This window comes from Sinocyclocheilus grahami, unplaced genomic scaffold, assembly GCF_001515645.1.
Source record: "Sinocyclocheilus grahami isolate Dianchi unplaced genomic scaffold, SAMN03320097.WGS_v1.1 scaffold29.1, whole genome shotgun sequence".
Classification (NCBI taxonomy): Eukaryota; Metazoa; Chordata; class Actinopteri; order Cypriniformes; family Cyprinidae; genus Sinocyclocheilus; species Sinocyclocheilus grahami.
Genome location: NW_015505208.1, coordinates 2666334 through 2692352, shown reverse-complemented (window position 1 = coordinate 2692352; position 26019 = coordinate 2666334). Strand labels below are relative to the sequence as shown.

Below are 26019 nucleotides of genomic sequence, written 5' to 3'. Positions count from 1 at the left end.
GGAGAGAGTGACGACGAGTCCCTCTGAGTGATGAGTAGGACTCAGTTCAGTGCTCCATTAAAGCTCACTTTAGGTGGACCAGCTAATTTGAACAGAGAGTGTACCCTGCCTGCCGGCTTCTCTGTGATTTCTAGTATTTTTGTGTGTGTGTGTACGCCTGTTCTTTGCCATTTTTTAAAGAAGAAACGATGACCAATATTATTATTATAGTCATTTTTACTATTCAGTTTAATCTATTAGTAGGTGCATGGCAAAACCGTAGAGAAGTAAAACTTGCACTGTTAAGACTTTTTAGTTCAACTTTAGTTTTAGTTCTAGCCAATTTTGAAAATGTCTAGTTCTGCAGGCTGTTTCTCTATTCTGTAAAGCACAACTTTTGTTGAGCTGAAATAACTCTTCTACCTGTACCTATGAATTTCCTAACATGTTTTTCCTGTCAGTGCAGTTTTAGACATGTCTTTCTGTTGAGAAGACATTTCTTCTCCCAATGCTAATGGATTGATTTTAGTTTGAACACTAGAAACTTTAGTTTTCCCTCTGTCTGCATTGTTTCTTATTCTTGTGTTGTTTCTTTATAGAGCAGAGCGGTGCACAAACCACGTGCTGGGCTGCACGGGTGACCGGCACTGGCAGGACAGTCGAAGTGAAGCGCGTTTTTGCACAGAGCCCAGTAGGTGGTTGTGGGCATGCCTCGAATTAAAAGTTCGAAATTGGTTTCACGCAAGGGTGCCCCAGTCATTTGCTGTGCTGAATAGTGGAATTCACTGGATAATTCCAGCATTAATTGATTCTGGGCTCTGTAATAAACAGGCTGGCAAAGTGCACGAAAGTAGAGGCACAGCCTAATAGACCTGCTCCTTTTTCCAGAAGAGGAGAGTAGTTGCTGAGACCAGACTTGAGTCCATGCAATTGTTTTACATGTAAACTAATGATATTTTGCCCTTGATATTTGCCCATTTTGTCATAAGAAAGGTAATAGCACAGCATCTCCTCAGTAAGTCACATGATTTAAAGGAAGTGTAATGCTTAGGGTTAGGGGTCTGCTCACAGCAAGCAACCACACATTTTGCAAATGTAACTATACACCTAAAATGTTCAGCCTTACATTATACAGTTCTTACTTTCTTTACTGAACACAGAGTGACAGTACGGTGGTTTAGAGGCAAGCAATTACCAACTACCATACAAATATGTATTTCTGAATATCCATGGATTTAAGGCTATACCTGCAGATTTGTAAAATAATGAACTATCCAAGATAGGTAACTTGCTACACCACAGTGAATAGCATTACATATTTGGAATATAACAGATAGCATTATTTAACTGGTTGTGTAGGTCTAGGCTAATTGCATACCTGTCTTTTTGATAAATCATTAAAGCTGTTGTTGGAAAATTTGTTATTTTGTGACTGATTTGAGTCTCAATACCCCTTTACTTGGTCAAGTCATCAGAAATCCTCATGATTATGTGTCAAGTCAAGCACTAGTTCAAGTCTGGAGTCTGTCAGTGGTTAAAGAAGGGCTTTGTGAGAGTCCTGTGAATGATCTGCCAGGTCTGCCAGGGCTCTGTGGTGTCTGTCTCTCACCCTATTTTCTCACACTTCATGTGCGCCATAGGGACTCGTCAATGAGACTCAGTGACACTGCATTAGACTCACTTCTTACTCTAATTCCCACTCCACCCATGATCCCCCCAAAATGGGTCTGTCTCACACTTGGAATGGCACTGTCACCACTATTAAATCACTCAAGGTTTGATTGGCAGTTTAAGTTGTAACATGTCTCAAAAGGACATTGGAAGAACTCAAATATCATTTGATAAGTGCCATAACATTAGGATAGCGTTGTGTAGTAAATATATAAAAAGAAAAAAAAATTATTCATCAGCTTTTTTCTCAATACATACTGTATTGATCGTATTTAAATACTGTGCATTTGATTAATTAATTGGCCTGTAGTTTAATTAATTTCATTAGAATTTTTATTTGATTGACAATAGTAGTAAAAAAATTAAGCTACAAAAACAGCTGTCCAGAGAAAGATCCCAGTACTTCCCTGTTTAGCCATGGCAGAAGGGCCGTCCTGCATGTGGTAATGGAGACATCACTCTTCTCTCCTTGCTGGGGCGGATGGTGGCTTATGGGAAGCTGGAGCGGGGAGGTGTCCTGCTGTATAGATGATGAAGAAGGCTCCAAGCACGGACACGAGAGGGCAGATTGGAGGAGAGCGCCGCAGGACTCTGGGAAGTGAACCTGGCTGCTCCCCATGGAGCTAGTGAGAGTGGGAGCGAATGGCCGACATTTACAAATGAGCCTCTTCATCGCCACATGAGGGAATAGAGTATCCTATTGTGTCCCAACCGAAGAACTGCTCAATCCTCCCCCACATCCAAGAAAAAGCAGGATAAGGCAGAGGATGTGCATCTGAGCTTTGGTGCCCAAGGCAAGTGGCAGAGGGCCTCCTTAACTTCCCCTCTTCCTTCATTCTGACCACATGAAATTTGAATTGGAGGGATTTATCATGCAGACCCTGTAGTGTGTGATGCCAGAACATTCAACTCTAGTTATAGTTCCATACAGGGTTGTGCTCATTTTGAATTCATGAGTTGGAATTGGCCATGTCCTACAGGTAGTTTATCTATCTATCTATCTATCTATCTATCTATCTATCTATCTATCTATCTATCTATCTATCTATCTATCTATCTATCTATCTATCTATCTATCTGTCTATCTGTCTGTCTGTCTACTGTATCGTTCTATAATCCTATCTATCTATCGTTCTATAATCCTATCTATCTATCATTCTTTTCTTCTTTTTGTTCTATCTGTTGTTTTATCTATCCTTCTATATATCTATCTATTGTTCTGTCTGTTTATTGTTCTATTGTTCTTTTTGTTCTGTCATTTTATCTATCTTCTATATATCTATCTATTGTTACATTATTCTGTCTATCTGTCCTTTCTGCCATTCTGTCTTTTGTCCTTTCTATCATTCTATATTTTGTCCTTTCTATCTTTGTCTGTCCTTTCTGTCATTTTATCTTTTGTTCTTTCTGTCATTCTATCTTTCATCCTTTCAATTCTGAATGCTGTACAACCATGGAGTTTGCTTTATTTACTTCTGACAGTTGTGGATTTATTTGCACATTGATGCAAAAGAGTGTATTTTTCACCTTCCATATTCCCTTCTCAGCAGATGTTTCTCTTGGCAAATATGATTATTAGGTGTGTCAATCGATTAAAATTAAATTATTTAATCAGCATGTATTCAGATCAATTAGCATAGCATGTAATCAAATTAATCTCAATCACATATTTTGATATTTGCTGAGAAAGATCATTCAAAGACGACCTATTGTTGTGGCAGACGAAATCATTGCTTGTCCCGTCACATACTTTTCATACACAGACCTTGGGATGCATAGCCAAGGCTGAGCTGTCATGCTCAGAGCGGAGTTGTTACGAGGGGAGGTGACGCTTACCATCTCTACTTTTTTCTTCTCTAAAATGATGACATCCCCTCAAAGAGCAGTTTAATTTCTATCCCGTGCAGTGGGACCTGGCACTAGCAGCAAAACAATCTTGCTAAGTGCGAACACTTCCCTCCCACAATACATCCTCCTCCTCCACTCAGAGAGGCTGTGCTGTGGAAACAGAAGGCCTAGACAGAACGACTGGAGCTCAGTCACTCACTCAGCCCTTGATGGGGAGGATTTAATGCTGTGAGATGAGGATAATTTATTTTGAGGGGCCTCGAAGTATCTGGGACCTGGGAGGTGCACCGCAGGCGAATCAGCATGCCAAGCCAAACACTGACCACCAGCTGGAAAACATCTAAGCTATTCTGGATCAATTCAGAATTGATCTCGGCCCAACTGTATGTATAATGTAGGCTATTGGGCAGTTAAGACTGGCTGTTTGTCTGACCAGTGCTGGGAAAGAGATATGATCGGCCCACACCCTTTAAAAGCATATTATGGGAAAGGGCAAAGGGCCTTGAAGACACTTTCAGAGCAGAGAGGGTTTCCTGTGTGCAGTAAATGGATTCCATCCTGCCCGGTTACAGACCAGATGTATTCAGAGCGTGCTGACAGGGTTCTGCACGTCCTACAGACCTGTTTACAGGGTACGCCACGTCCCACTGCTTTCTGTCGAGTTGGCAGGTTGGTGGCCAAAAGCTTTGGAAGAGGGCGCAGCACCGAGCATCATGGGTATTGAATGGCCGTGGCGGGGCGTGCGCAGAGGAGCTATAACTCCGAGTCGGCTGCGAGTGCCGTTCCTGCTCCTCATTTGGGCTGCTCAAGGAGGCTGCATGCAGGGATTAATAGGTGGTTGACTGGAAAGCAAAGCTTTTTAACCCTGCTCAGGGACTCGTAGAACAGCACCTCACCATGCCAGCAGATGCCAAGTGCAGCTGTCAGGAGTCAGAGTGCTTTTGTTGTTTGCTCTCTCTTCTTACTCGCTTCTCTTTCCTACTCTGTGGCTTTCTGGCTGAACTCACATTCCTCTTGAATATTTTCAAACTTACTCTCCCGTTGTCTTTTTCTTTTAAAAGTATCCATAGATTTAATGAATGTTATAAAGTATCTTTATAAATTATATTTCTTATATGTTGAAATTTTTTTTATTTAAGCACACAGAATATTCTGTTCTATGCATGACTTTCGTGATCTTCTGAACTGTAGGGTTATCTAAACGAAAAACTCATTTCAAAAATTGTACAATTGGCTGTTAGAGTTCAATTGTTGTGATATTCTGAACATCCCCAGAATTTTTTTCCAATGCCTTTTTTTAAATGCTGAAATGGATCAGTGTGTAAATTTGTTGTAGACCGCTGCAAAATGTCATTTTTATGCTCTTTAATGTACTGTGAATTATTTATGTGAGATATCCTTTTATTATTATTTTTTTCAAAAACCTGTAGTTCACAAGTGAATATTTTTATTTATTTATCTATGCATCTATTTTGGATGTTTCTTATTTAATACAATATTTTCAATAATTACAGGTTGTTCAATTGTAAAATTAAGATGAATTTCATAATGCTTTAGTATTTTGTTTTGTGCTTATGCTTTAACAGCAGTACTTTACTGTAGCTGCTGTGTTTAATAAAATGATCATCTCATCCCTTATTTTATTTTGTTAAAAATAAGCTTTTTTAGCCTGCATTTAAATTCTCAGCAATAGTTTGGAGTAGAAAAATAATCATCAGAAAGTAATGCATAAAGTGACTCATTTCCATTCATAAACTGAGTTTCTCACTTATAGTGTGAGTTTGAAGTTGTGAGTGGTTGGAAGTTGATTATTATGATAATTTCAACATGATGTGAATGCAGCATTAGAATGTTGAGAAATGTTGAGATATAACTGTTATTTTCATTTTCAGCAAACACCAACTGGCTAAACATGCTGATGCAAGAAAATCCAACAACTGTTGGTGCTGTTTTTTTGCTGGAGTTGGTTGGGGCAGTGTGAACTGTAGCTTTTAGATATAAAAGGAGTTGTCAGTGTGTCTGATAACAGGTCAGGATGAACCCTATTCATTTCATCCATTTAATGCACATCTCCTGAAGTGTGTAAACTACCTTACAATGATGTGCTTGTTTTTAATGAGCTGTGTGAGAGATGCAGAGCTCCACAGCTTTTTCTCAAGTCCTTGACCTTTTCTCATCCCCGCTGACTCTCGTTCGTCTGTTATACCCTCACACCTCTCCCACACTCGTTCATTTATCCTCTCATCTCCCTGTTCCCTCCTCAACTGTCACTCCCTGCGTATCACTCTCTTCTATGTCTAATTGCATTTCAATTCGCCCTAAGGGATGCCTGGGTAGTTCAATCCTCTCCCCTGGTTTCCCTCAAATCCATTTGCACCCTGCCCTGGCCAGGTCAGTTTCATGGGTTGCCCTGCAGGAAATATCAGATGACCTCACTTTCCAGTGAGAACAAGGTATCATGGGGAATAGAATCGGTTGAGAGGCTCATCCCGCCCCCCAATCCCTCATATCCATCTTCCCCTCTTGCACAGACTTCCTGCTCTCAAGTGGAGAACAAGGTCAGAATCATATACTGTGTGACACCAAGCACTCCACCAAAACTTTAAGGATTGTAACATGTAAAGTGTCAAAAAGTCCACCAATTAGAGTAACATGAAGTCATCTTATCATTTTATTTTATTTTCAGCATCCTTTGTTTACTTCCAGGTTTAAATTACATTTTGAATCCCAGATTTTCAATTTAGTCTCAGAAGTTTGGACCCCACTGTACATGAATTCAGTTTATTCACTATTCAATCTAATGAAAGCATCATCATTTTATACAGTTCTATATAAAGTAAGCAAATATCCTGTAGGCTCGCATCTGTTTCTCAAGAACATTTATCTTATACTGTAAAGGCATTCTGTAACCCATTTACTTACTCCACTATATCTGGGACTTATTTGTGCCTTTATAACAGAGTAGAATGCTGCAGAAAGCTTGAAAGTGTGTTTTAGTATAAGACTCTTTTCAGAGAAGTACACTAAAGTCTGGGAGTGCTAGTGGAAAACAGTGTGGGTTGAAAGAATGAGGTTGACATATGCGCAACCCATGAAAACTCACGCTGTGAATGATGAATCCATTTGATCAAGTCACTTTTTTGTTTCAGACTCAAAAGAGACATCGGGACCTTTAAATTAAACAGTCCCAAAGACTTAAATTAGATTTAGATTTAATAGAGTATTAGTATTCAAATAGAGGAGTATGTTCCCCTGAGAATGTCTATGAGCTTTTTAGTCTCAATTGCTCAATGGCTCATAGGAACAGTGAGATGTGGTATGGATGGTGTTTATAGGCAAGTGTCTGATGGGTGCTGGGATAATGTCAGATAGATGCCGATCTCCGCTTTTAATGGAATGTCTGTCGTTGTTTCAAGTGATCAGCCCTGTCACTTCAAACTGAATTTTGATGCTTCCGACACCTCTCCTTACCAACATCAATCTAAGACTCAAAAGCAAAAGGTAGAGACGACAAACACGCTCACCGAGGGTCAGCCAGGGACACGCTTACTACCGGTGGAACAAACGCCTCATCAAATGTCTGCCAATACAAGCAGCGTCTTGTGCGCAGGAGAAATGTGATGGGAATTGCATTTGCATAGCTGCTTCTCTGTCTCCTCTAGATTTAAAAAGGATGGAAGGATTGGGCGAAATTGTGTTTGCTTGCATTATGCTGTTATTGTGTCAATTTTCCACACCAGAAACAAAGGAAGGGAAATATGCGTGTCATATTTTATTTTAAATTGCCAGACGTTTCCTTATATTCACAAAAGACCCTCTTGCTTTAGCTGCTGTCGTGGATGACAGTTTGAGTGAAAATTGAGGCCGCTGTTGTCTGGTATCCTATCAGGGAGGTGTTTTTAAAATTGAATCAGAGATGTGCCTATCAGAGGTTCTCGTTTACGCGTTGCCCTCAGATGGAGACAGAAACAGGAGGACATGGAGAAAAAAGGTGAAAGAAAGTGTTTCATGTATGCTAGTTCACCTTGTAGAGGTGACACCATTTAGCATATTAAGAGCATTTTAAACAGGTGCAGGTAGACACGGTTCTCAGTAATCAGCTTTTCTGATGTAAGCTCCTGATACATGGATTTTACAGACTCTCCAATGTCAAGGTCCTCTTCTCCTTTGTAGTAATGCTGGAGTGTGGTGCAGAGATGTCAGGCGCATACATGTACAGGCAGCTTTGTGGCACACTGTTTTTGGTTTATAAAGATTATTTGCTACCTTTTGACTTAATCAAACCTGTATGTGGTAGGTAGGACAATGATGTGTTTTTTGTTTTGTTCAAAAATACAATGCCACCTCTATGATTTGATTTCTTAACATTAACAAACATGGTATTATAATGAATCATAAAATCTTAATGATATTATTTAAAAAAAAACTGTAAATCTCATAAATCTCATGTGGTGTAGTGACATGATATTTATATAATATATACACATACATTTTTTATATTATAAATATAATGTCACCACACCACATGAGATTTAAAGAAATAGTTCGTCCAAAAATGAAAATTTCCTGATTATTTACTCACCCCCAGGCCATCCAAGATGTATATTACTTTCTTTCTTCAGTCGAAGAGACATTAAAGTTTTGGAGGAAAACATTCCAGGTTTTTTCTCAATGTAATTCAAGTGAACAAGAGAACTACATAAATTTTTTTATTTTTAATGGCTCAAAGACACTTGCCTATTTTAATTTAATTATAATTTAACATTATAATCTTTCTGGTTGACAAATGTTCTGCTTGCAAACAATGTGGTGGTTCTTGTCATGTACATCACTCTTGACCAGCAACGTGCATATTTCAGCTGGACCAAGGCAAACATTTGTAGTGTATACTTTTTTTATTTATTAATTTTTTTTCCTCAAGATGACTAATTGTTTCACTACAGAAGAAATAGTTTTCCAGTATTTTCAAAATATCATATATGTGTATATATAAAATCTTTTGAACATATTGGAAAACTGAAATTTGAAACTTTACTTGAAAGGGGTTTTTCAAAACCATATAAAACCAACAGGAATACAAAGAGTATATTTTTAAAGATTTATTCTTTTCTTTATCATGGACACTCATATATCACTGACCCAAGTTTTAAAGAGCACTTGATTGACAGCTGCTGGCCAGACTTTGATGCCCCATCTGCACCAAATCTACTCAACAGAGAACTAGCCGCTCATTATAACACAGCACAAACTTTGTTTCTCGCAGCTGTTTAATGGCTCCTCTGTTTTTGTTTGTGTTTTTTTTTTTTTCTCACCGTAAGGTTATTGCACCTTTATGGCTGATCGGGGGTTGGAATAATCCTCGACATCTGTTCGGGGAGTGGGTGGGGGATGCCGACGTTTGGCTTTTATTTACTGGACCGGGCCTCTCGGCTCATCCCCCTAGCTCTGAGGTCGGCATGTTGACTTTTAATGGGAAAACGATAAAGAAGAACAATCTCAAATGGGCCTCAAGGTCAATTAAGGAGTTTCGCCCCTGGCTGTCTTTCTGGCTTGTAAACCCAAACATTACTCACAAGCACTGTGGTAAATTAGCACCATGCACCAAGGACTTATTTTATTTTCTGAACCGCACACATGAACTGTTTTAAATGAGTGTTTAGTAAGATCAAGTTTTCTCTTTTTTAATTAGCAAAACAAATTAAGTGCAAGTGTAGTTACTGCAAAACTTGGTTTATATTTGTGAAGATCCCGCTTACAGCTTTTGAAAAATGCAATATAGTAACTCATCTGTAGCATTTTCAGTTTGGCAAGCCATGGCAAGTGTGTGTGTTTTTTTATTAAGGAGAGGTTCTCTTCCTCTTCTCCATGGTCATATTCCACAGCATCTTCCACTCGTCCTTGTCTCTTTCCCTCTGGCCTTGATGACAGGAGGGCAGAACGTTAATCAGAACAGCGCTATGCGATCTCTCAGACAGCACCTGCAGGCCATCACCAACTCCAGCGTTCTCTGTGTAGGTTCTGCCAGTCTTGGCACCCTGGTACCTCAAGGGATGGCTCTACTGCCAACCGTGACAGAATTAAAACATAGAGTTACTGACTATAAATATATATTACACCTCCTAAGGGCAACTGAATACCATTGGTTTTTGGGAATCGAGTAGAATTTGGGCTATTATTGATAGGCTTACAGTGTTTAATTAGGTTAGTAAATAAAATATTGTCAAGCTCAGAATATTGAAATTGATTGTAGTGTGATGGATTTACATTGTGTAGACTGGTTGATGTAATGTTCTAGAAAGTAAGCTTATTGATTGACCGTTTTTTGGTGAACCACTATTTAAGTGATTTCAAAGAAAAGCCATTTGAATTTTAAAACTGTAATGAAATCAAAGTAGATCACTTTTATGCTGGTACAGTATGTACCTGTGATTAATCTTTTGGATCTGCATGTAACATTACTGCCACAAACTAATACATAAATAGTAAAGTCTTTACAAATCTTTCCTTAAAGCTGTTTATTCCATTTCATCTTAATTTACCCAGAACAATGTGCTAAGATCAGTAAATAATTGGACTCCTTTTTGATAACATCATTTGTGTCCCTCCGCATTTCCTGCTGTCTTTGTATGACAAATGCCCTCAATGTGAAATGAATGGCTGGCTGTCACAGGTAATCATGAGGTTGCTTGTCAGTACCCGGTCTGCTTTCATTTCCCATGATTAGCTTTGTGAAGGAATGATGGGATACGTTTCACTCATCCACTTGTCTCTTTTGTTGGGTGACAGTGATGACTGGGTTAACATCGGTACCAGAAATCGCATCATCTGCTGTCATGCTTGTTGTGCATCCCAAGAAATGATTTCTCTTTTGTTACAGCAATCAAACAGCCACTGTAAGGAGGTTTTCATCTCATTCACATCTTCACATAATATAATGTGAGCTTCAGACAATGAGGGAGCAACTACGTCCACAAAATCCTCTGAATGCAATTTCCACAGTGCTGTTCCTGAGCCCGCAATTCGGTTTAGAATGCAACATAGTCTTAGATAGACATTTTAAAATTGATTTTAATGCATGTTTAATTTTGAGTGCTTTATAATCCATTCATTTCAGTTTATTAATGCACACATGTTAAAAGGCTGTTGATATTCTCTAACAGTAACGCCTACCTGTCTTTCTGTCTTCTGTTTGACAGGAAATTGCAGCATACTTGATAACATTTGAAAAGCATGAAGAATGGTTGACAACATCCCCTAAAACAAGGTAAGAATATCCATCTTGTCAACTGACCATCAGAAATCTCTTTCCCCCCAGAATTCCAGGTTTTATCGCCGTGATGTTTAAATGAAGCCATTAGCTGGAGTTTCCCCAACAACCCACTCGAGGATCACCGCTATCTTAAAAGTTGGGTTAAAAAAGAGTTTGCCTGACAGGTAATTGATTATTAATGTGGACTAATAACTGCAAATAGCCTATTAGCAGAGCTCTTAGCTCAATGCTCTGCTCTCATTTCTTTTGTGAGTGCGATGGTAATGTGTTCATATCTAACAGCAAATTAAACGTCCTCTAATAAATGAAGGTGTGAGCTGAAAGCTGTCTAGCTGCTCAGAAGTAGATGGTAGGTGTTGACTGACATTGAAGAGGGAAAAGTGAGCATGCCACGTCTATATGCGCATGCACCTGAATCAATCTGTCATCTTGGTTTATGGCTGATAACTCGCCCTGGGGTCTGAAGCAGCTCTGGTGAATTTACATCTTCCCAAACCCCACAAGAGTAGGATTTGTGTATTTTTTAAATAGACTGACTATTAGGGGTGTGCGATATTGACAAAAAATAATATCTTGATATTTTCTGGGATTACGATAACGATAATTAGACGATATTTTGCTAAGTGTGTTATTGTGCTGGTACTTTGAGGACTGCCGTGGACAGCCGACTCCTAAAGTTTTGATTGTAAGCCAGGTCAGCGGTGGTGGATTTGATGTGTAATGGAGTGGCACTTATCCAGCATCAATGATGCTGCTGATGCAGACGATTCAGAGTTAGGCGGGGACAGTGGTTGCCGCTGTGGCTACGCTGGCTGTTTAGCCTATCTGGGATAGCAGGATTTGGGGGACTACTTCATAAATAATCGAACCTGTCAAGAACATGTCTAAGATGTGTTTAACCATAAAATCAAAATAAATGAATACATTTTGATTAAACAAATTACTGTAATGTGAAGAAAACAATCAAATGTTAAGTTCTGTATTTGTAGTATTTTTACATCATGGTAGTATTCATTTGTTAATTTTTTTATTATTTTATTATTTTATTATTTTTTCTTACAATTACATAATCTAATGAGAAATGTAAAAAAAAGGGTCTAATATGTTGGCACAGTGCAATAAATAAATAAATACATACAGTACATACATACATGGATGAATGAAGCCCTGTCCACAGTGATCTCATTGGTTGAAAATTCTGTTCCACATAGTTGTTACATATTAAATATAGCTGATTGTGTATTTTGGCTTAGTTCACTTTCAGTGCAAACAGGAAAAAAATACTATACTCTGTAAATTTGTTGTATCCCACCAGGTTAGGACAGAGTGTAAGAGTGTCTTCAATCACCAAGAGTAAAACTCACTCCGCACAGACAGTAGATGCAACCAATCATTAAAAAGAGATAAGAGTAGGAAGGTTACTTGAAGGTGGGGGAGATTTTTGGGAAAAACTACATTTAATTTATCCTCCGATGCACAATGTCAGGTCTCTTATGGTGTAATATTTTAAGAAGCTTATAGTGTGGGCACACACACTGTGTATCAGTGTGTGTACGTGCCAGGGTTTAAGTCTGTGTGTTTCTTCAGTCTGTTTTCCTAGCCTCAGGTTAAGCCCTCCAGTCTCCTGTTCTATCCAGTTTGTCGAAACAGAACAGTGCTTTCTCCATCTCCCGCCTGCTTCCAGAAGGAAGTCCCACTTCTCTCCCAATTAGAGAGAGTCGATCTTATACTATTAGACAGCTCAGAGTCCCTTCTCCTCAGTTCCAGACACTGGAAACTGCTCACTCTTATGCTTTCCTCCAGTCTGCACATAGGAAGTGCTGGGCGTCATCGGCACAGAGTAAAACCAAAGCTGATTATGGCGGCAATTCTATGCCATTAATAACCGAGCGCACCACTGATGCTGGTGCACGCGGTAAAGCAATTCCGCGAGAGGAAAACAGATTTACACGCGAGGAAACAGGAGCCCGCAAGCTCATTTCAAACCCTCGCGCGCGCGTGACGTCCTCTGCGTGCAATACAAGCCCTCGCGCGCGCGTGATCATTCCCCACATCCTCGCGCTCGATCTTCCCTCACCTGCTCGCGCAAACACTTTTATTTTTGTCAGTCGTGGGGCGGAGCTTGCTGTTTTAATTGTAACCTCAAATGTCATTGGTTATTCCTCTTTTCCGGAAGTCAGTTTTGGACGCCTGTTATAAGATGATTTATAATTCTCTTGACTTAAGACATGGCACCAGTGGACATGTCAGTTATCGTTTCATTTGCTTGTTTTATTTATTTATTTTGTCTTAATTTAATGTAATTTAATGCATTGTTCATAGAGTAGATCTTTTTCAGATGCCTTATCTTCGGTTTACTAATGATTGCAGTCTTCTGATGATAAGAGATACACATATGAACCCTTTTTAAAGACTGTAATGATGCATCCACACACTCACAGGCTATATATAAAGCTATAGGAATGACAGTAAAGTTTTCAAAATGTTTTATCTTTAATCTTGTAAATAGATACATCGTAATATTTGAAGGTTTGTTTAGTCTGTGTTCCTATAAATCACAGGTTTCGCCATGTATGCATTTGATTTACAGTGTTACTAGTCATCTGCTATCAAAATCAGTCCATTCACGATGATGTATATGAAAATTGATTCCTGTTTATGGAAAAGAAGCTTGTAATACATTCAGTTCCAATGTATTTATTTGTGTTCTTTTTGTTGCATTATTCTTTTTTCCTTTGTATTTGCAGGTTGTGTACTTGAATGCAGCAAATAACCGCCCAGTTCAGGAAAGTAAAAGCATTTGAATTTTAGGGTTTGAAATGAGGGTTTGAAATTAGCTTGCGGGCTCCCGTTTCCTCGCATGTAAATCTGTTTTCCTCTCACGGAATTGCTTTACCACACGCGCCAGCATCAGTGGTGCGCTCGGTTATTAATGGCATAGAATTGCCACCATAGCTGATGAGGGATCCCACCATCTTTCATGCTTGTTCATAGTGTATTAAACGCAGTGTCATCTCTTTCTCTCTCTCTATATATATCTTAATTTCTGTCTTGCATCTTACAACTGACTAGTCAATTTGTGAGGTAATTTGTGATGGGGATGTTTGCATGATATATCCACTTTTACTTTGTTATAGACAATCTACTGGCCATTGCAAGGTCTTTGACTGTTGCATTGTTGTTTTAGCAGTTTGTCATGGTCGCTGCATTTTTAATACTGAGTTTAAATTGAAAAAAGACAAGAACATATCTTATATAAACGCCCCATAAGAATGGGACAATCGAGGTCAGATGACCCCAAATCCAGCCTATAATTATATATGGTCCGTATAAGAAAAATTTGTCAGGCAACAAACTACTTGATTTTGAAAAGATGTAGTTTTGCACATCGCTATTAACAATTCTAATTCATGTGCAAATGGACTTTGAGTACTCCAACTTCCTCCCAATTTTTCTCTCTGCCTGTAAGGGACATTGATAATGGCTGGACATAAAGCAAAAGCCAATTATAAGACATTTCCTTGTGTAATTGCTAGAGATGAGTTGAAGAGCACCCCGTCGGCTTTTTATCTCCAACACAAAAAAATTAGCCCATGAATAAAGTGTACTTCTCTGCACTCACTTATTACAGGCTCCGCGCTCAGTAATGTGTATTATCACTGTCTAAAAGAAGATTGGGAGGAGCTCTAGTGCACACTGTATGCAGTGGAATGTTGTAACGGCAGTTACGGCACACGCTCAGGGCTTTTTGAATCCAGAATGGTGACCAGACAGTGATCCTTTAAAGACTCTATAAAATCAGAATGAGAGTTTCGTGGCTTATAGTCTATGTCTTGCAACTTTAAACTTGTGCACTTCTTTAAGAAAAAAAAGAACTTTTACCAAATTTACCACATTTAAAATGAGTCATCTTACATCCATATCCAGTAAAGATGTAAGAATGAGATTGCCCCTTTTCTTCTAATAGTAATTATTGTAGATTTTATTTATTCATTTTCAGTTAAAGGGGTCATATGATGTTGCTGAAAAGAACATTATTTTGTGTATTTGGTGTAATGAAATGTGTTTATGCGGTTTAAGGTTCAAAAAACATTATTTTCCACATACTGTACATTATTGTTTCTCCTCTATGGCCCGCCTCTCTGAAACACGTCGATTTTTACAAAGCTCATCGGTCTGAAAAGCGAGGTGTGCTCTGATTGGCCAGCTATCCAGTGCGTTGTGATTGGCCGAATACCTCAAGCATGTGACGGAAATGTTACGGCCCTTACCATACTGTGATGCCCTGTCCCAGCCGGAGCGACAAGACAAAAACATTAAAACCCATTATAAACGAGGCATTTGTTGCATCCAGTGGGGACGTAATTACGGATTATAATGACTTATACTGTCTTTTTACGTGTTGCGTTGCATCGTGCCGCGTAAACATAAAACCATGTCTGCATTTGTGATCGGAGAAATGACAAACAACAAGCGCTACTCTACACTGCCCAAAACTTGCGTTTGATTCATCAGTGGCGAATTATTTAAATATAAAAAATAGGGGTGTGACGAGACACTTATCCCACAAGACGAGACACGAGACTGGGTTCACGAGAACGAGACCAGACCAGATTTTTTTTACTTTTTTTAAGAAATCCTCAATGATGAAATGTATAGGGAAAAATAGTCTTTCATTCAACTGAAAAACACAAAATGCAAAAAAGTAGGTGCATTTTGAAATCAGCTTGTACTTTATGAAATTAAACATCTATTTGAATAAATTGTATGCAGTAATAAACATGTAAACACTGCTAAATGTTTTGCCACAAACTCAACTGACACCCAAGTAATTGCACAAAAATTCTAAATAGTATAGATAAAAATAAATAATAAACAACATAAATATCCCTTTAAAGTGGAAGTGAAGCAGTCAGTCAAGTTTATATTATTTAGTAAACTTATTTCCACTTTAATAAAAAATATATAATAAACACGATTAATGTATCAATTTAAAAGAATAAAGCAGTGGTTGCCAAACTGGGGGGCGCGGCAAAGCTGAGGGATAGTTAGGGCCCTATGAAATCCGTTTTATTTTTTCCTAAATTCAGTTTTTTCCATTTAAATTTTTCTCGACTCCTTTTTAATAGTTAAATTAAATGTATTAATTAAAAAGCATGTCTAATTAATTAAAATCATTAAACGTATACATTTTCACCTCAATTTATTAAAAGTTTGACAAAAATTACATGTTTAGGGCCCTATGAAATGTTTTATTTTTTTCTCACCATATTATTTATTGTTACCTAATTCTGTGTTTTAGCATGTCTAATTATTTGAATGCATAAAACAACTTCATTCAGTCATTTTTTTTCTTAAAGTAGCCTTATGAATTTTTTTTCCCTCAGAAATTCTGTGTTGTGTATTTACATTTTTCTGGTTATCAAATGAAGGCATAAAATATTAATTTAATTTATCATTTATCTTTTAATTATTGAAAATTAAGCAAACAAGTTATTTTCAACAGTGAACATGAGGGATGGAATTGTTTGATGAATATTATTTTATCAGCATGTGGTGGTTTTCATTTAGTATGGATATTTTTAAAAGAGAGGCAGAGGAAGAAAGAGAGAGGCAAATGACAGCTGTGCTTTGACTAAAAGCTACACTTTTTTTCCGGTGGTCAAGGCAGAGTGAAGGTTAAGGTTCAAGGGTTATGAGAGGGGGTATGTGGTTAAGTGATTTTCTTGCAGTATGTCATTTGCTCCTCCTCCTTCCCGGTGGAAGCCAACAGCTCTGAGGCGCCAGGCTACAGGAACTGACTCAGCCTCTGGGCAGGCCAGGCTGGAGAGACAAGGGAGGCAGAGGTCAATGGGCCATGGAGAGTGTAATAGCTAAGCAGTAGGCCATGCATGTATGGAGGCGTAGCCTGGGGCTCTGAACACACATACACAGGCACACACTCTCAGGTACATACAGAACAAACATGTGAAGATCGAGCCAAGCTTGTGATAAGACAGAAGGAATATTCTATTCGTATTACCAAGAGATCAGTCACTAGAGAGAACCACAACAAACAAGACTTGTGCATGATGAAGTCAGTACAAACACGGGAATAAACTCTTAATCTTAATTAATCTATTTATACACTACCGGTGTAAAATTTGGAATAATTGTTTTTTTTTTTATGTTTTTGAATAAATCTCTTATGCTTACCAAGGCTGCACATGATCAAAAATACATTAAAAAGAGTAATATTGTGGAATATTATTAAAATTTAAAATTATTTTTGCATTTTAAAATAAATTAAGATGTAATTTATTTTATGATATTTATATTATATATTTATTATATATTATTAAATTCATTCCAGACTTCAGTGTCACATTCAGAAATAATTTGACTATTGTGATTTGGTGCTCAATTACGAATGATTGTTCTTATTATCAATGTTGAAAACAGTTTGTGCTGCTCAATATTTTTGTGCACACCGTGATACATTTTTTAAATTCACTGATGAATAGAAGGTTCAATAAACAACATTTATTTAAAATACTCTAGAAATGCAGAAATCTTTTGTAACATTTATGTCTGTACTATCACTTTTGGTCAATGCAATGCATCATTGCTGAATAATAAATATAGATATGAAGCAGCACAACCATTTTCAACACTAATAATAATTAGAAATGTTTCTTAAGCACCAAAGCATGTTATGCAATGTTATATTTCTGAAGGATCATGTGACACTGAAGACTCGAGTTATGGCTGATGAAAATTCAGCTTTGCCATCACAGAAGTAAATTATAAATTAAAAATATCAGTTATTTCACACTTTTGACCAGTAGTGTATAAAAGAAGTTTATTATAATTTGCTTAGGTTCAGCGCTGTGTCTTTAAATAATCCAAGGCTAAAGTCGCTGTGATTGATGCATTTGGTTGCTGTAATGAACATTCCCTTTCAGACAGGAAGTGCAACAATGGTTAAAATCAATAAGACCGCTTGCACGCCAGCCACTGGAACAACACTACAGCTAATTCAGGCCATACCTGTCAAAGCCCAGAAAATCTCCCTCAACTCCAGCGCACACCACACTTTAATTTACACTGGCGGCCACCTCCTTTTCCATTTCTATTAAAAGGAGAGCTCTGCATTAAGTGTTAATGAAAGCCGGAGCCGCCTTGTGATTTAGGTGAACTCGGCTGAAGCCCCGCAGCGCTGACTGCGTAAAAAGAGCCGGGATTCACTGCTTTTTCAACACACGCACACACAAAATCACATACACACTTTCTTTAATGAGAAACTCTATAGTCTAGACTGGAGAAATAAGATTATTAGCACTGAACATCAGAAGACTGAACATGCTAATGCTTGCGTTCTGAGTGTCAGTGGACAATCTCTACAAACATCTTAAAGAGTTGTTTCTTTTGAACCATATTTCAGTTCACAGTAGGTATCATTTAATTTGTTCTAAGTAAACACGTGCTAGTTTGTCAGCTAGCTCCCTTCAAGCGTCTTTGTTCATAAACTAATGTGAGATGGAGGTCCTGGATGATTTATAGACAAACTTGCTGTCAAGATCTAGTTCATTAATGTTTGAGGGTGAGCTGAAGCACCTGTCCTTCACTCAGCTTCATGCACTATGCTGGCTGGCCTCAGGTTTACGTCATATGTCTCTGGAAGGCATCCAGCAATACTGTTCTCTCATTATTGCCATCCCACACCTTAGTCCTTGACTGAAAAAAGGACAAAGGTACCAGGCCGCCTAGAAATATATTGTTTACAAGATACCCTGTGAATACAGTAAATGCTTTTGAGGAAGAACTAATCACTGGATTTGCAGAGCTCATGGCATCAGATCTTTTTTTGTTTGAGGAGCTTAGAAGAAAGCAAGCCATATATCCATGAGCATTATTTTACATCCATCTCGGTTTTGTTTTGAGTTACTGTACATCTTTAAAATATCTGCTGGCATTGTGTTTGGTGTAGTTTATCCATTTCCTTTTGTGTCCCAGGGGGAAAAAATTAAAGTTATATGAGTCTGGAAGCACGTTAGGGTGATTAAATAGTGGCAGAATTTTCATTTTGAATGAACTATTCTTTTAATGCTAATTTAAGGAGATGCTAGTAACCTCAGCTGTCGCATTAAGCACTAAACGGACAAGATTAGTTTTCAGAATGACGTCTGAATTATTAACAGAGAGCATCTTTGATTTAACCTGGTCTGGACAGGATTGGGATCTCTGTAATTATTATGAAGATTACAGTGTGTGTTTTTGTTGTTGTTGTTGTTGCATACATTATGAAACCCAGTGAAATAAACAAGACTTATACTATATATGTAGCATATTTTTTATTTTATATACAATACCATTCAAAAGTTTGAGTTTGGTGAGATTTGTTTGCGATTATGAAAATTATGACAATTTAAAATGAATTATTTTTGATTTTAATATATTTTAAAATGTAATTTATTCATTTAATTTATTTATTCATAAATGTAATATGTGTGATCAACTCTTTAATTATTTAATTCTCTTTATACTTCAGATGGGATGCCAGCAATGCTTGAATCACCAACTGTTATTTTATCTAAAATCCTTTGCAAAATGGCCTAAATCCATAGTGAAGGTGCACCTGGCAACACAAAAAGAAATGTAACTTTAGTTACGGTGTTCAATGAAGGTAAAAAAAAAAGCATTAGATTTCTCAGAGGACTCCTGAGTTAGCCAAAAACATCAGGTAATTTTACTGGGAGTTTCGTAAGAAAAACTCAGAACGCATTTGATTCAGATGGGATTAAAATCACAAAGTATGTCTGTGAAACACCAGTTTACCTGACCTCCTCAGGGGAAGCTAGTCTAGTCTTGGGCTTTAATCTCATATTGGTTAGTCTGTGCTTGTGATTGAATGTCTTATGGCTCTGTAGTGGACGCTGAAACAAGAGAGAAGTTGGGCACAGCTTGCTGGAGCTTCCTACGCTGAAGCTATAAAACAATAAGTGGCTCTTTTCTGAGGACCTGCAATGACATTGTTGTCTGCCACCCTCATGGCTTTATGCAATACACCTCTCTTTTTCTATTTCTCTCTATTTCTTACTGTTTTCCTGCTCCTCCCTGCTCCCTGTCCCAGCATCCACTCCAGCACAGCTCGCAGCAGAGCACTCCAAAAGACACAGCTTTGATTAAAACCTACAGCAACACCGCCAGCACAGAAGAAGGGCCCAAGCTATAACAACACAAATGGGCACACAGTCCCAGCCACACTAACAGCAAATTGCATTTGCAACAACTCAAGTAAATGAACACACACTCCACAGCAACACTTAAATTAGTGCTCTATCAGTTGGATTTTTTTATTTGTAAGAGTGTGTGCCCATTTTTGTTGCTATCTCTAGAAGCATTTGTGTTCATCATGTACTTGCAGATAGTACGTATTAAACCAGAATGAAAGAGAGTAGCAGAGGATGAAAGCCATAATGCAGGAAGATGTTTGAGTCTGAAGTCCACAAATATGTCAGCTCTGCCTATTAGTCAAAACCTCTAACCTTCCCCAGGTAGAGTGATTGAAGTTTAGCCAGACTGACGTCAACGCCCCCCATCCATCCACATGCCCTGAGAGGACACAATGCCCCACAAAAGAGCTGCCAAGCCTGGGGCCTGATCAAGGGCAACCATGCCACCCACTGGCCCCCTGGGCAAGAGCCACTCACACCCTGGAGGAAGATGGGAAAATAGAGATTGCGAGAGAGAAGGGTACAGAGAGCAGGGACAGAAAGGAAGACATACAAGTCAATTGGAGGAGAAAGAGAGTGGATGAAAAATGGAAAGGGGACAGAGAGTGAAGATGATGGAGGGATAAAGCAGAGGAAAATGGAAACATGTCGATAAGAAGAAAGCGAGTGAGTCAAATGGAGATGGGCTGAGTTATGATGAATGTGGCTTAAAGAAGGGAGGGGACATCACACATAGAGTAAAAAGGGAGGGCGAGAGAGAGAGTGCAGAAAAAAAATGCAGAAAGTCAGAATGGATTGAGATGGAGATTGACAGACTTGAGTCAGTCAAATGGTTTAGGGCCTGTTTATGGAAACATATCCTGGCCAGAGATGTGCATGGGTGGCATCTCAAGCTTCATGCTCAGTTTATTTGATCTCTTAAAGGTATAGGACTCTATAAAAAAGTCGTTCCAAACCCGTCTGACTTTTGTTTTTCTGTGGCGCATGTGTTTTGTCCATTTATTGTAAGGCAGTAGGGTCCAATGTTCTTTTTGGACCCCACTGACTTTGATTGTATGGACAAAAATTGTTTTCAGAATATCTTGTTTTGTATTCTGCAGAAGAAAGAAAGTCATACAGGTTTGGAACGACATGAGGTTGTGCAAATAATGACTGAATTTTTATTTATGGCTACACTTTCCCTTTAAAACGTCGCTTGCAAGCCAATCACAGAGAGGAATCAAGCTTTTCCAGTCGAGATCAGTATAGTCTCTGTTGCAGAGAGATCAAACTGTTGCCCAAACAGCAGCCACAGGAAATGCCTCTGCATGCCATTTGTCCATGTGCCAACGGGCAGAGAGCAAAGAGGTTAACCTGAAGAGATTCGGGCACAATTAAAGGAGCGTGACCAAGTGTAAACACTAATGCCGGCAGTGTAAGGGGAGGCTGCAGGAGGAGGCCCACTGAATGAGGGGATGGTTGAATAATTAAGCTGGAAAGAAAAGTTGATGTCAAGCAGGTGTTCAAGGAGAAAGTGTCAGCCAAGCGGGCCGAAATGGGGAGAAGTGCTGCCACTGCAGTGTAATAATAAAGACTTAATTCAATTAGTGCTTCTGCACCGGTGCACAGCACACTGGCGGCCTGTCAGCTCCAAGCAGCCCCTGTACTGTTCTTCAGACATGGAAGCACACGCACATACACAATAGCATAGCTAAATGATTATACTCCTCCAGAATCCCCCTGTATCTCTCAATCCTCTGCGCCTCCTGGTTTCATATGCCACTGTCTTAGCTACCTCAGCCCACCATATCTGTTTTATCATTCTCTCTTTGTGTTGAGTTATGTGTGTTGTGGTGGGCATCTTCATGTGAAAGGTGCCACAAATGTGATCATCTCAGTTCTCCTTTACAGCAATGAGATTAAATGTCCTGCTCTTTAGAGTATTCTCCTGAGATTGAGCATTATTATTAATAATAAAAAAGTATTTCAGTTTCAGTACAAGTGCTCATTCAACAGAATTTGTGGTGTAATGTTGTAAAATAATTTTGTCTAGTCCATTTTTGTGTCTTTAAAAAGAAGCAAAAATCAAGGTTATGGTTAAGGCACTTAACATGTAATTGAATGGGGTTCATGTTTGGAGCATTTAAAAGCAGTAAAGCTAATCAGTTGGTAAGAACATTTACATTAACTCTTCTGTTAAAACGTGTGTATTATTTTATCTGTAAAGCGGTTTAAATAATTTTTACAGTTATTTTAGGATTTATGGTATTGCATTGTCATGGTAATAAAGTTGTAAAATTGGATAAACTTTGCACATAAAAGGTTAGTACGCAGTGTTTTCATACTAAAATTGTTAATCATGTTTACGTCTACTGAGTATTGAAACTTTTAAAATGTTTTTATTTTATTTTATTTATTTATTTATTTATTATTTTATATTTTAATTTTTAATTGTTTTTTATTTATTTAATTATTATTTTATTTTATAAGAAGGGACAAGTGGAAAATATTATTATTATTTGGGTAATCATACCACAAATGCTGTTGATTTTGCTTAACTCGTACTGAACATAGAATATTCCTTGAATTGATTTATATATACACAATATAGTTATTTTTAGATTACGGGACCCTTATGGACTCATGCTGGATGAAAGGTGCAGTTTCTGTGGGTGGCGTAGAGGCAGTGCCCCAGCAGGTTCTCTCCTGGCACAGTGGAGCTGGAAACGATCAGTCCTGCTCCATCTGAAAGCAGAATGGACGGGAAGCCGGACTGAGGGTGTTCTCTTGGTGTTATGTAAGGAGAAGGATAGAAAAATTGGACCTGGGTATGTTCCAGGGAGCTTCGTGAGTAACCTGCCCCACCACACTTCAGTGCTGCACACAGACACCAGTCCGGTTCCATCTGCAGGTCTCCAGCGGGGTGGAGTGGCACAGGAAGAACACAGCGTGCCTATGTGTGTGACCCTATGTATAAACCGTACACAGAGCAACAGGACACATGCCATGATGTTATCATTACGCACATACACATATCCTTGGCATACTTTTTTATACATATATGTGCAGGGTGCAGAATTTTTGTCACACCTGACAGTCATGGATTCTTTCTTTCTTTCTGTATTTTTTTATAAAATGTATGTGTGATTATTAGATTCCCAGTGAAAATCATACCACATTAGTGCATGTCAGCATTTCTATGTGTGTGGTGCAAACACACACGTGCAACCCACTGGGCTCCCTGTTACAGGTCATTAATCCAAATCCAGAACATATCAGTCTGGCCATGCTGTGAACAGTGTGCTGTCAGTCAGCGAGTCAGAGAGGAGCGATGCTGTGTGTACAGACACAGCCGGAGAGACGTGCCGGAGAGCTCCTGGAATCAATAGCTTATATATAACCCTCATGACAGGCCAAGGCTCTCCTACCACTCACAAGTCACCAGCAGCAGGACAGCATGCTCTAGGAGTGGATGCCATTGATTTAGGGCACGACAGCACCCGGGCCAGTGTTCTACCCGTTGCGTGCGCTCTCCCTCTTCCTTTCTCGTTCACTCGTTTCACTTTATCTCCTTCCACAACCGCTTTTGTCTTTAGCAGACACACACACATAGGTGTAGAGGCTCACCTCTTGTGATATAAGTGTTGCTTTACATTACTGTCATTCTGTTACATGAACCGTTGAGGACTTTAATGTATTCAGCCGCCTTGAGTTCTGACTGCAGGCCATAAAGCTTTTCCCTTCAAATGCTCCATTACAATCTGTGAAAGGACGGGCTTGGAAAGGGACTACCCATAATTAATTTTGCATCACTGAATTAATTGTCTAAAGTGTAAGAAGCCAATTGATAAATTATTCAGCCATTTTTAGTATGTGTGTTTGAAGGAAAGATGGGAAAGGAGAGGTAAGAGCCATTTCAAATTGGAAAATTAATATTCATAACTTTTTTATGAAGTTAAAAATGGCTGTCAATTCAAGGTTTAGAGGCGACTTAATGAACAGCTTCAGAAACAGGCAATTTCTGCTGGCAGTCTGGAATAATTCAGACAAACAGGATCTCTGATCTCATACCTAATCATTCGGGTGTGTTTAGACATGGGATCGCAGTGTTGATCCTGGATTTATTTAGCTAAAATGGGGCAGATTTTCATCAAACCTCTGAAAGTGTAAGATGCGTGTTCTCTCCCTTACAGTCATTATAGAAAATTATAGCAGTTCTGTTGATCTTATCTATTAGACATCTGACGAAAGCAATTCTTGAGCTATTTTCTTTTCATTTTTCATCGTGTTTGGTAGAGTGAATGTTTACTTGTGAGCTTAAAACATAATCTAGCTAAATCAAGTTGTTTAAAACTAATGACAACACACTAAATCCTTCATTACAGTGCTTGCAAAGCAGGAGTGTATTGATATTCCTTAATTATTCTGTTCTTCAGTTTTCTGCCAGCCCAGATGCAGCTCTATGATGTAAGGTCGGCAGTTTTACAAATGTATACTTTTTTTTAGAAAAATTCAGATTAAACTCTGTACTCCACTTGACTTATATTATTAGAATATTTGCCATTCCAAATCGAGCCAACAGCAATAATATCATTGTAATATTTATATACTGAATTGCAGCTGAAATTCTTGAGTGTGTTTTGTTATTATTACGATGCTACTCTTTATTTGCATTTTGATTGATCCTTTCTTTCTGTTTAAACATGTATGCTGCAAAGACGGGGTCGCATTATGTGTTTCTCGATCAAAGACAACAAAAAAACAGATGTGCGCATTTCATTTATGCAGCACCAAAGCCTAAAACTTGAGCTTATGTTAAACTTTAATACTATTCTGCCTTGCAAGCACTGGTGTTTCCCTCATGAAATGCAAATGTAGTTTTTCTTTTTTGGGAATGGATGGCTCAACATACAATATGAATGAATTTTCCAGGAGCATAATTGAGCTGTGTGTCTGTGTGTGTGCGCGCTGTAGATTTAGAGCGGGATTTGCTGCTGACCTCACTCTGAGGAGAGAGAGATGCATCAATATGATTTGGATATGATGATGTTGGAATGGACATGAAGAGTGTCAATTATTTACAGGTGATGTGCCCATTGAATTGGCAATGAAGTGGCCCATAAATTACCTCCCTCTGTAATCAACCCCTCAGGGAAAATAATGAAATAACTGCTGCAGGAGCAAGGGAACCGCTGTTCAGCAAAGCCTGTTTGACTAGGTGATTTTTGAAAGGTGCTAACTTTTAAAATGACATTGGATGGGTAAAAGACAGAAAGTTGCCCTGCTAAAATGTCTCTAAATCCTCCTGCTGTGAGGAACAGTCTGTACTTCAGGTCCATAACAAAGGAACATATAGTTCAGACAGCATATTTGCGGTGATCACATTTAATGTGCACTGCTGTTTTTGGTTGTACTCTACTTTTGTAATGGAATACGACTTAAACATGAAAATCCTGGCATTATTTACTGACTCTCACATCATTCCAAACCCATGTGCTTGGAAAGAATCTTCCAAATGGACTTGGAATATAGCACTTGAGCCAAATGGGCGGCTTTTATATTTGTTTGTTTTTTCTTTCTTCTTTCTTACATTCAAATGTTAACTTTAGTATCATTCTGATACTATTATAGTTTTTATTAAAGGGGTCATATGATGCTGCTAAAAATAACATTATTTTGTGTATTTGGTGTAATGAAATGTGTTTATGCGGTTTAAAGTTAAAAAAACACATTATTTTCCACATACTGTACATTATTGTTTCTCCTCTATGCCCCGCCTTTTTGAAACGCGTCGATTTTTACAAAGCTCATCGGTCTGAAAAGCAAGGTGTGCTCTGATTGGCCAGCTATCCAGTGCGTTGTGATTGGCCGAATACCTCAAGTGTGTGATGGAAATGTTACGCCCCTCCCCATACTGTTGATGCCGTGTCCAGGCCGGAGCGATGAAACAAAAACATTAAAACCCATTACAAACGAGGCGTGAGCTGAGGCCGGGCTAGATTGAGCAGAGGCGGTGGGCTTGAGAACGGCGCGGCCGGCAGATTCGACAAAGGAGCG

The 26019-nt window shown here is 38.6% G+C and overlaps 1 protein-coding gene across 1 annotated transcript in view; it reads left to right on the top strand.

Annotated features, from left to right (window-relative positions):
* Nucleotides 1-26019, top strand: part of camta1a (calmodulin binding transcription activator 1a) — a 385900-nt gene that overhangs the window by 165319 nt on the left and 194562 nt on the right. The window contains exon 4 of the mRNA XM_016257232.1: nucleotides 10695-10762. Within this exon, the coding sequence (XP_016112718.1) occupies nucleotides 10695-10762 (68 nt within the window). The remainder of the gene's footprint in view (nucleotides 1-10694; nucleotides 10763-26019) is intronic.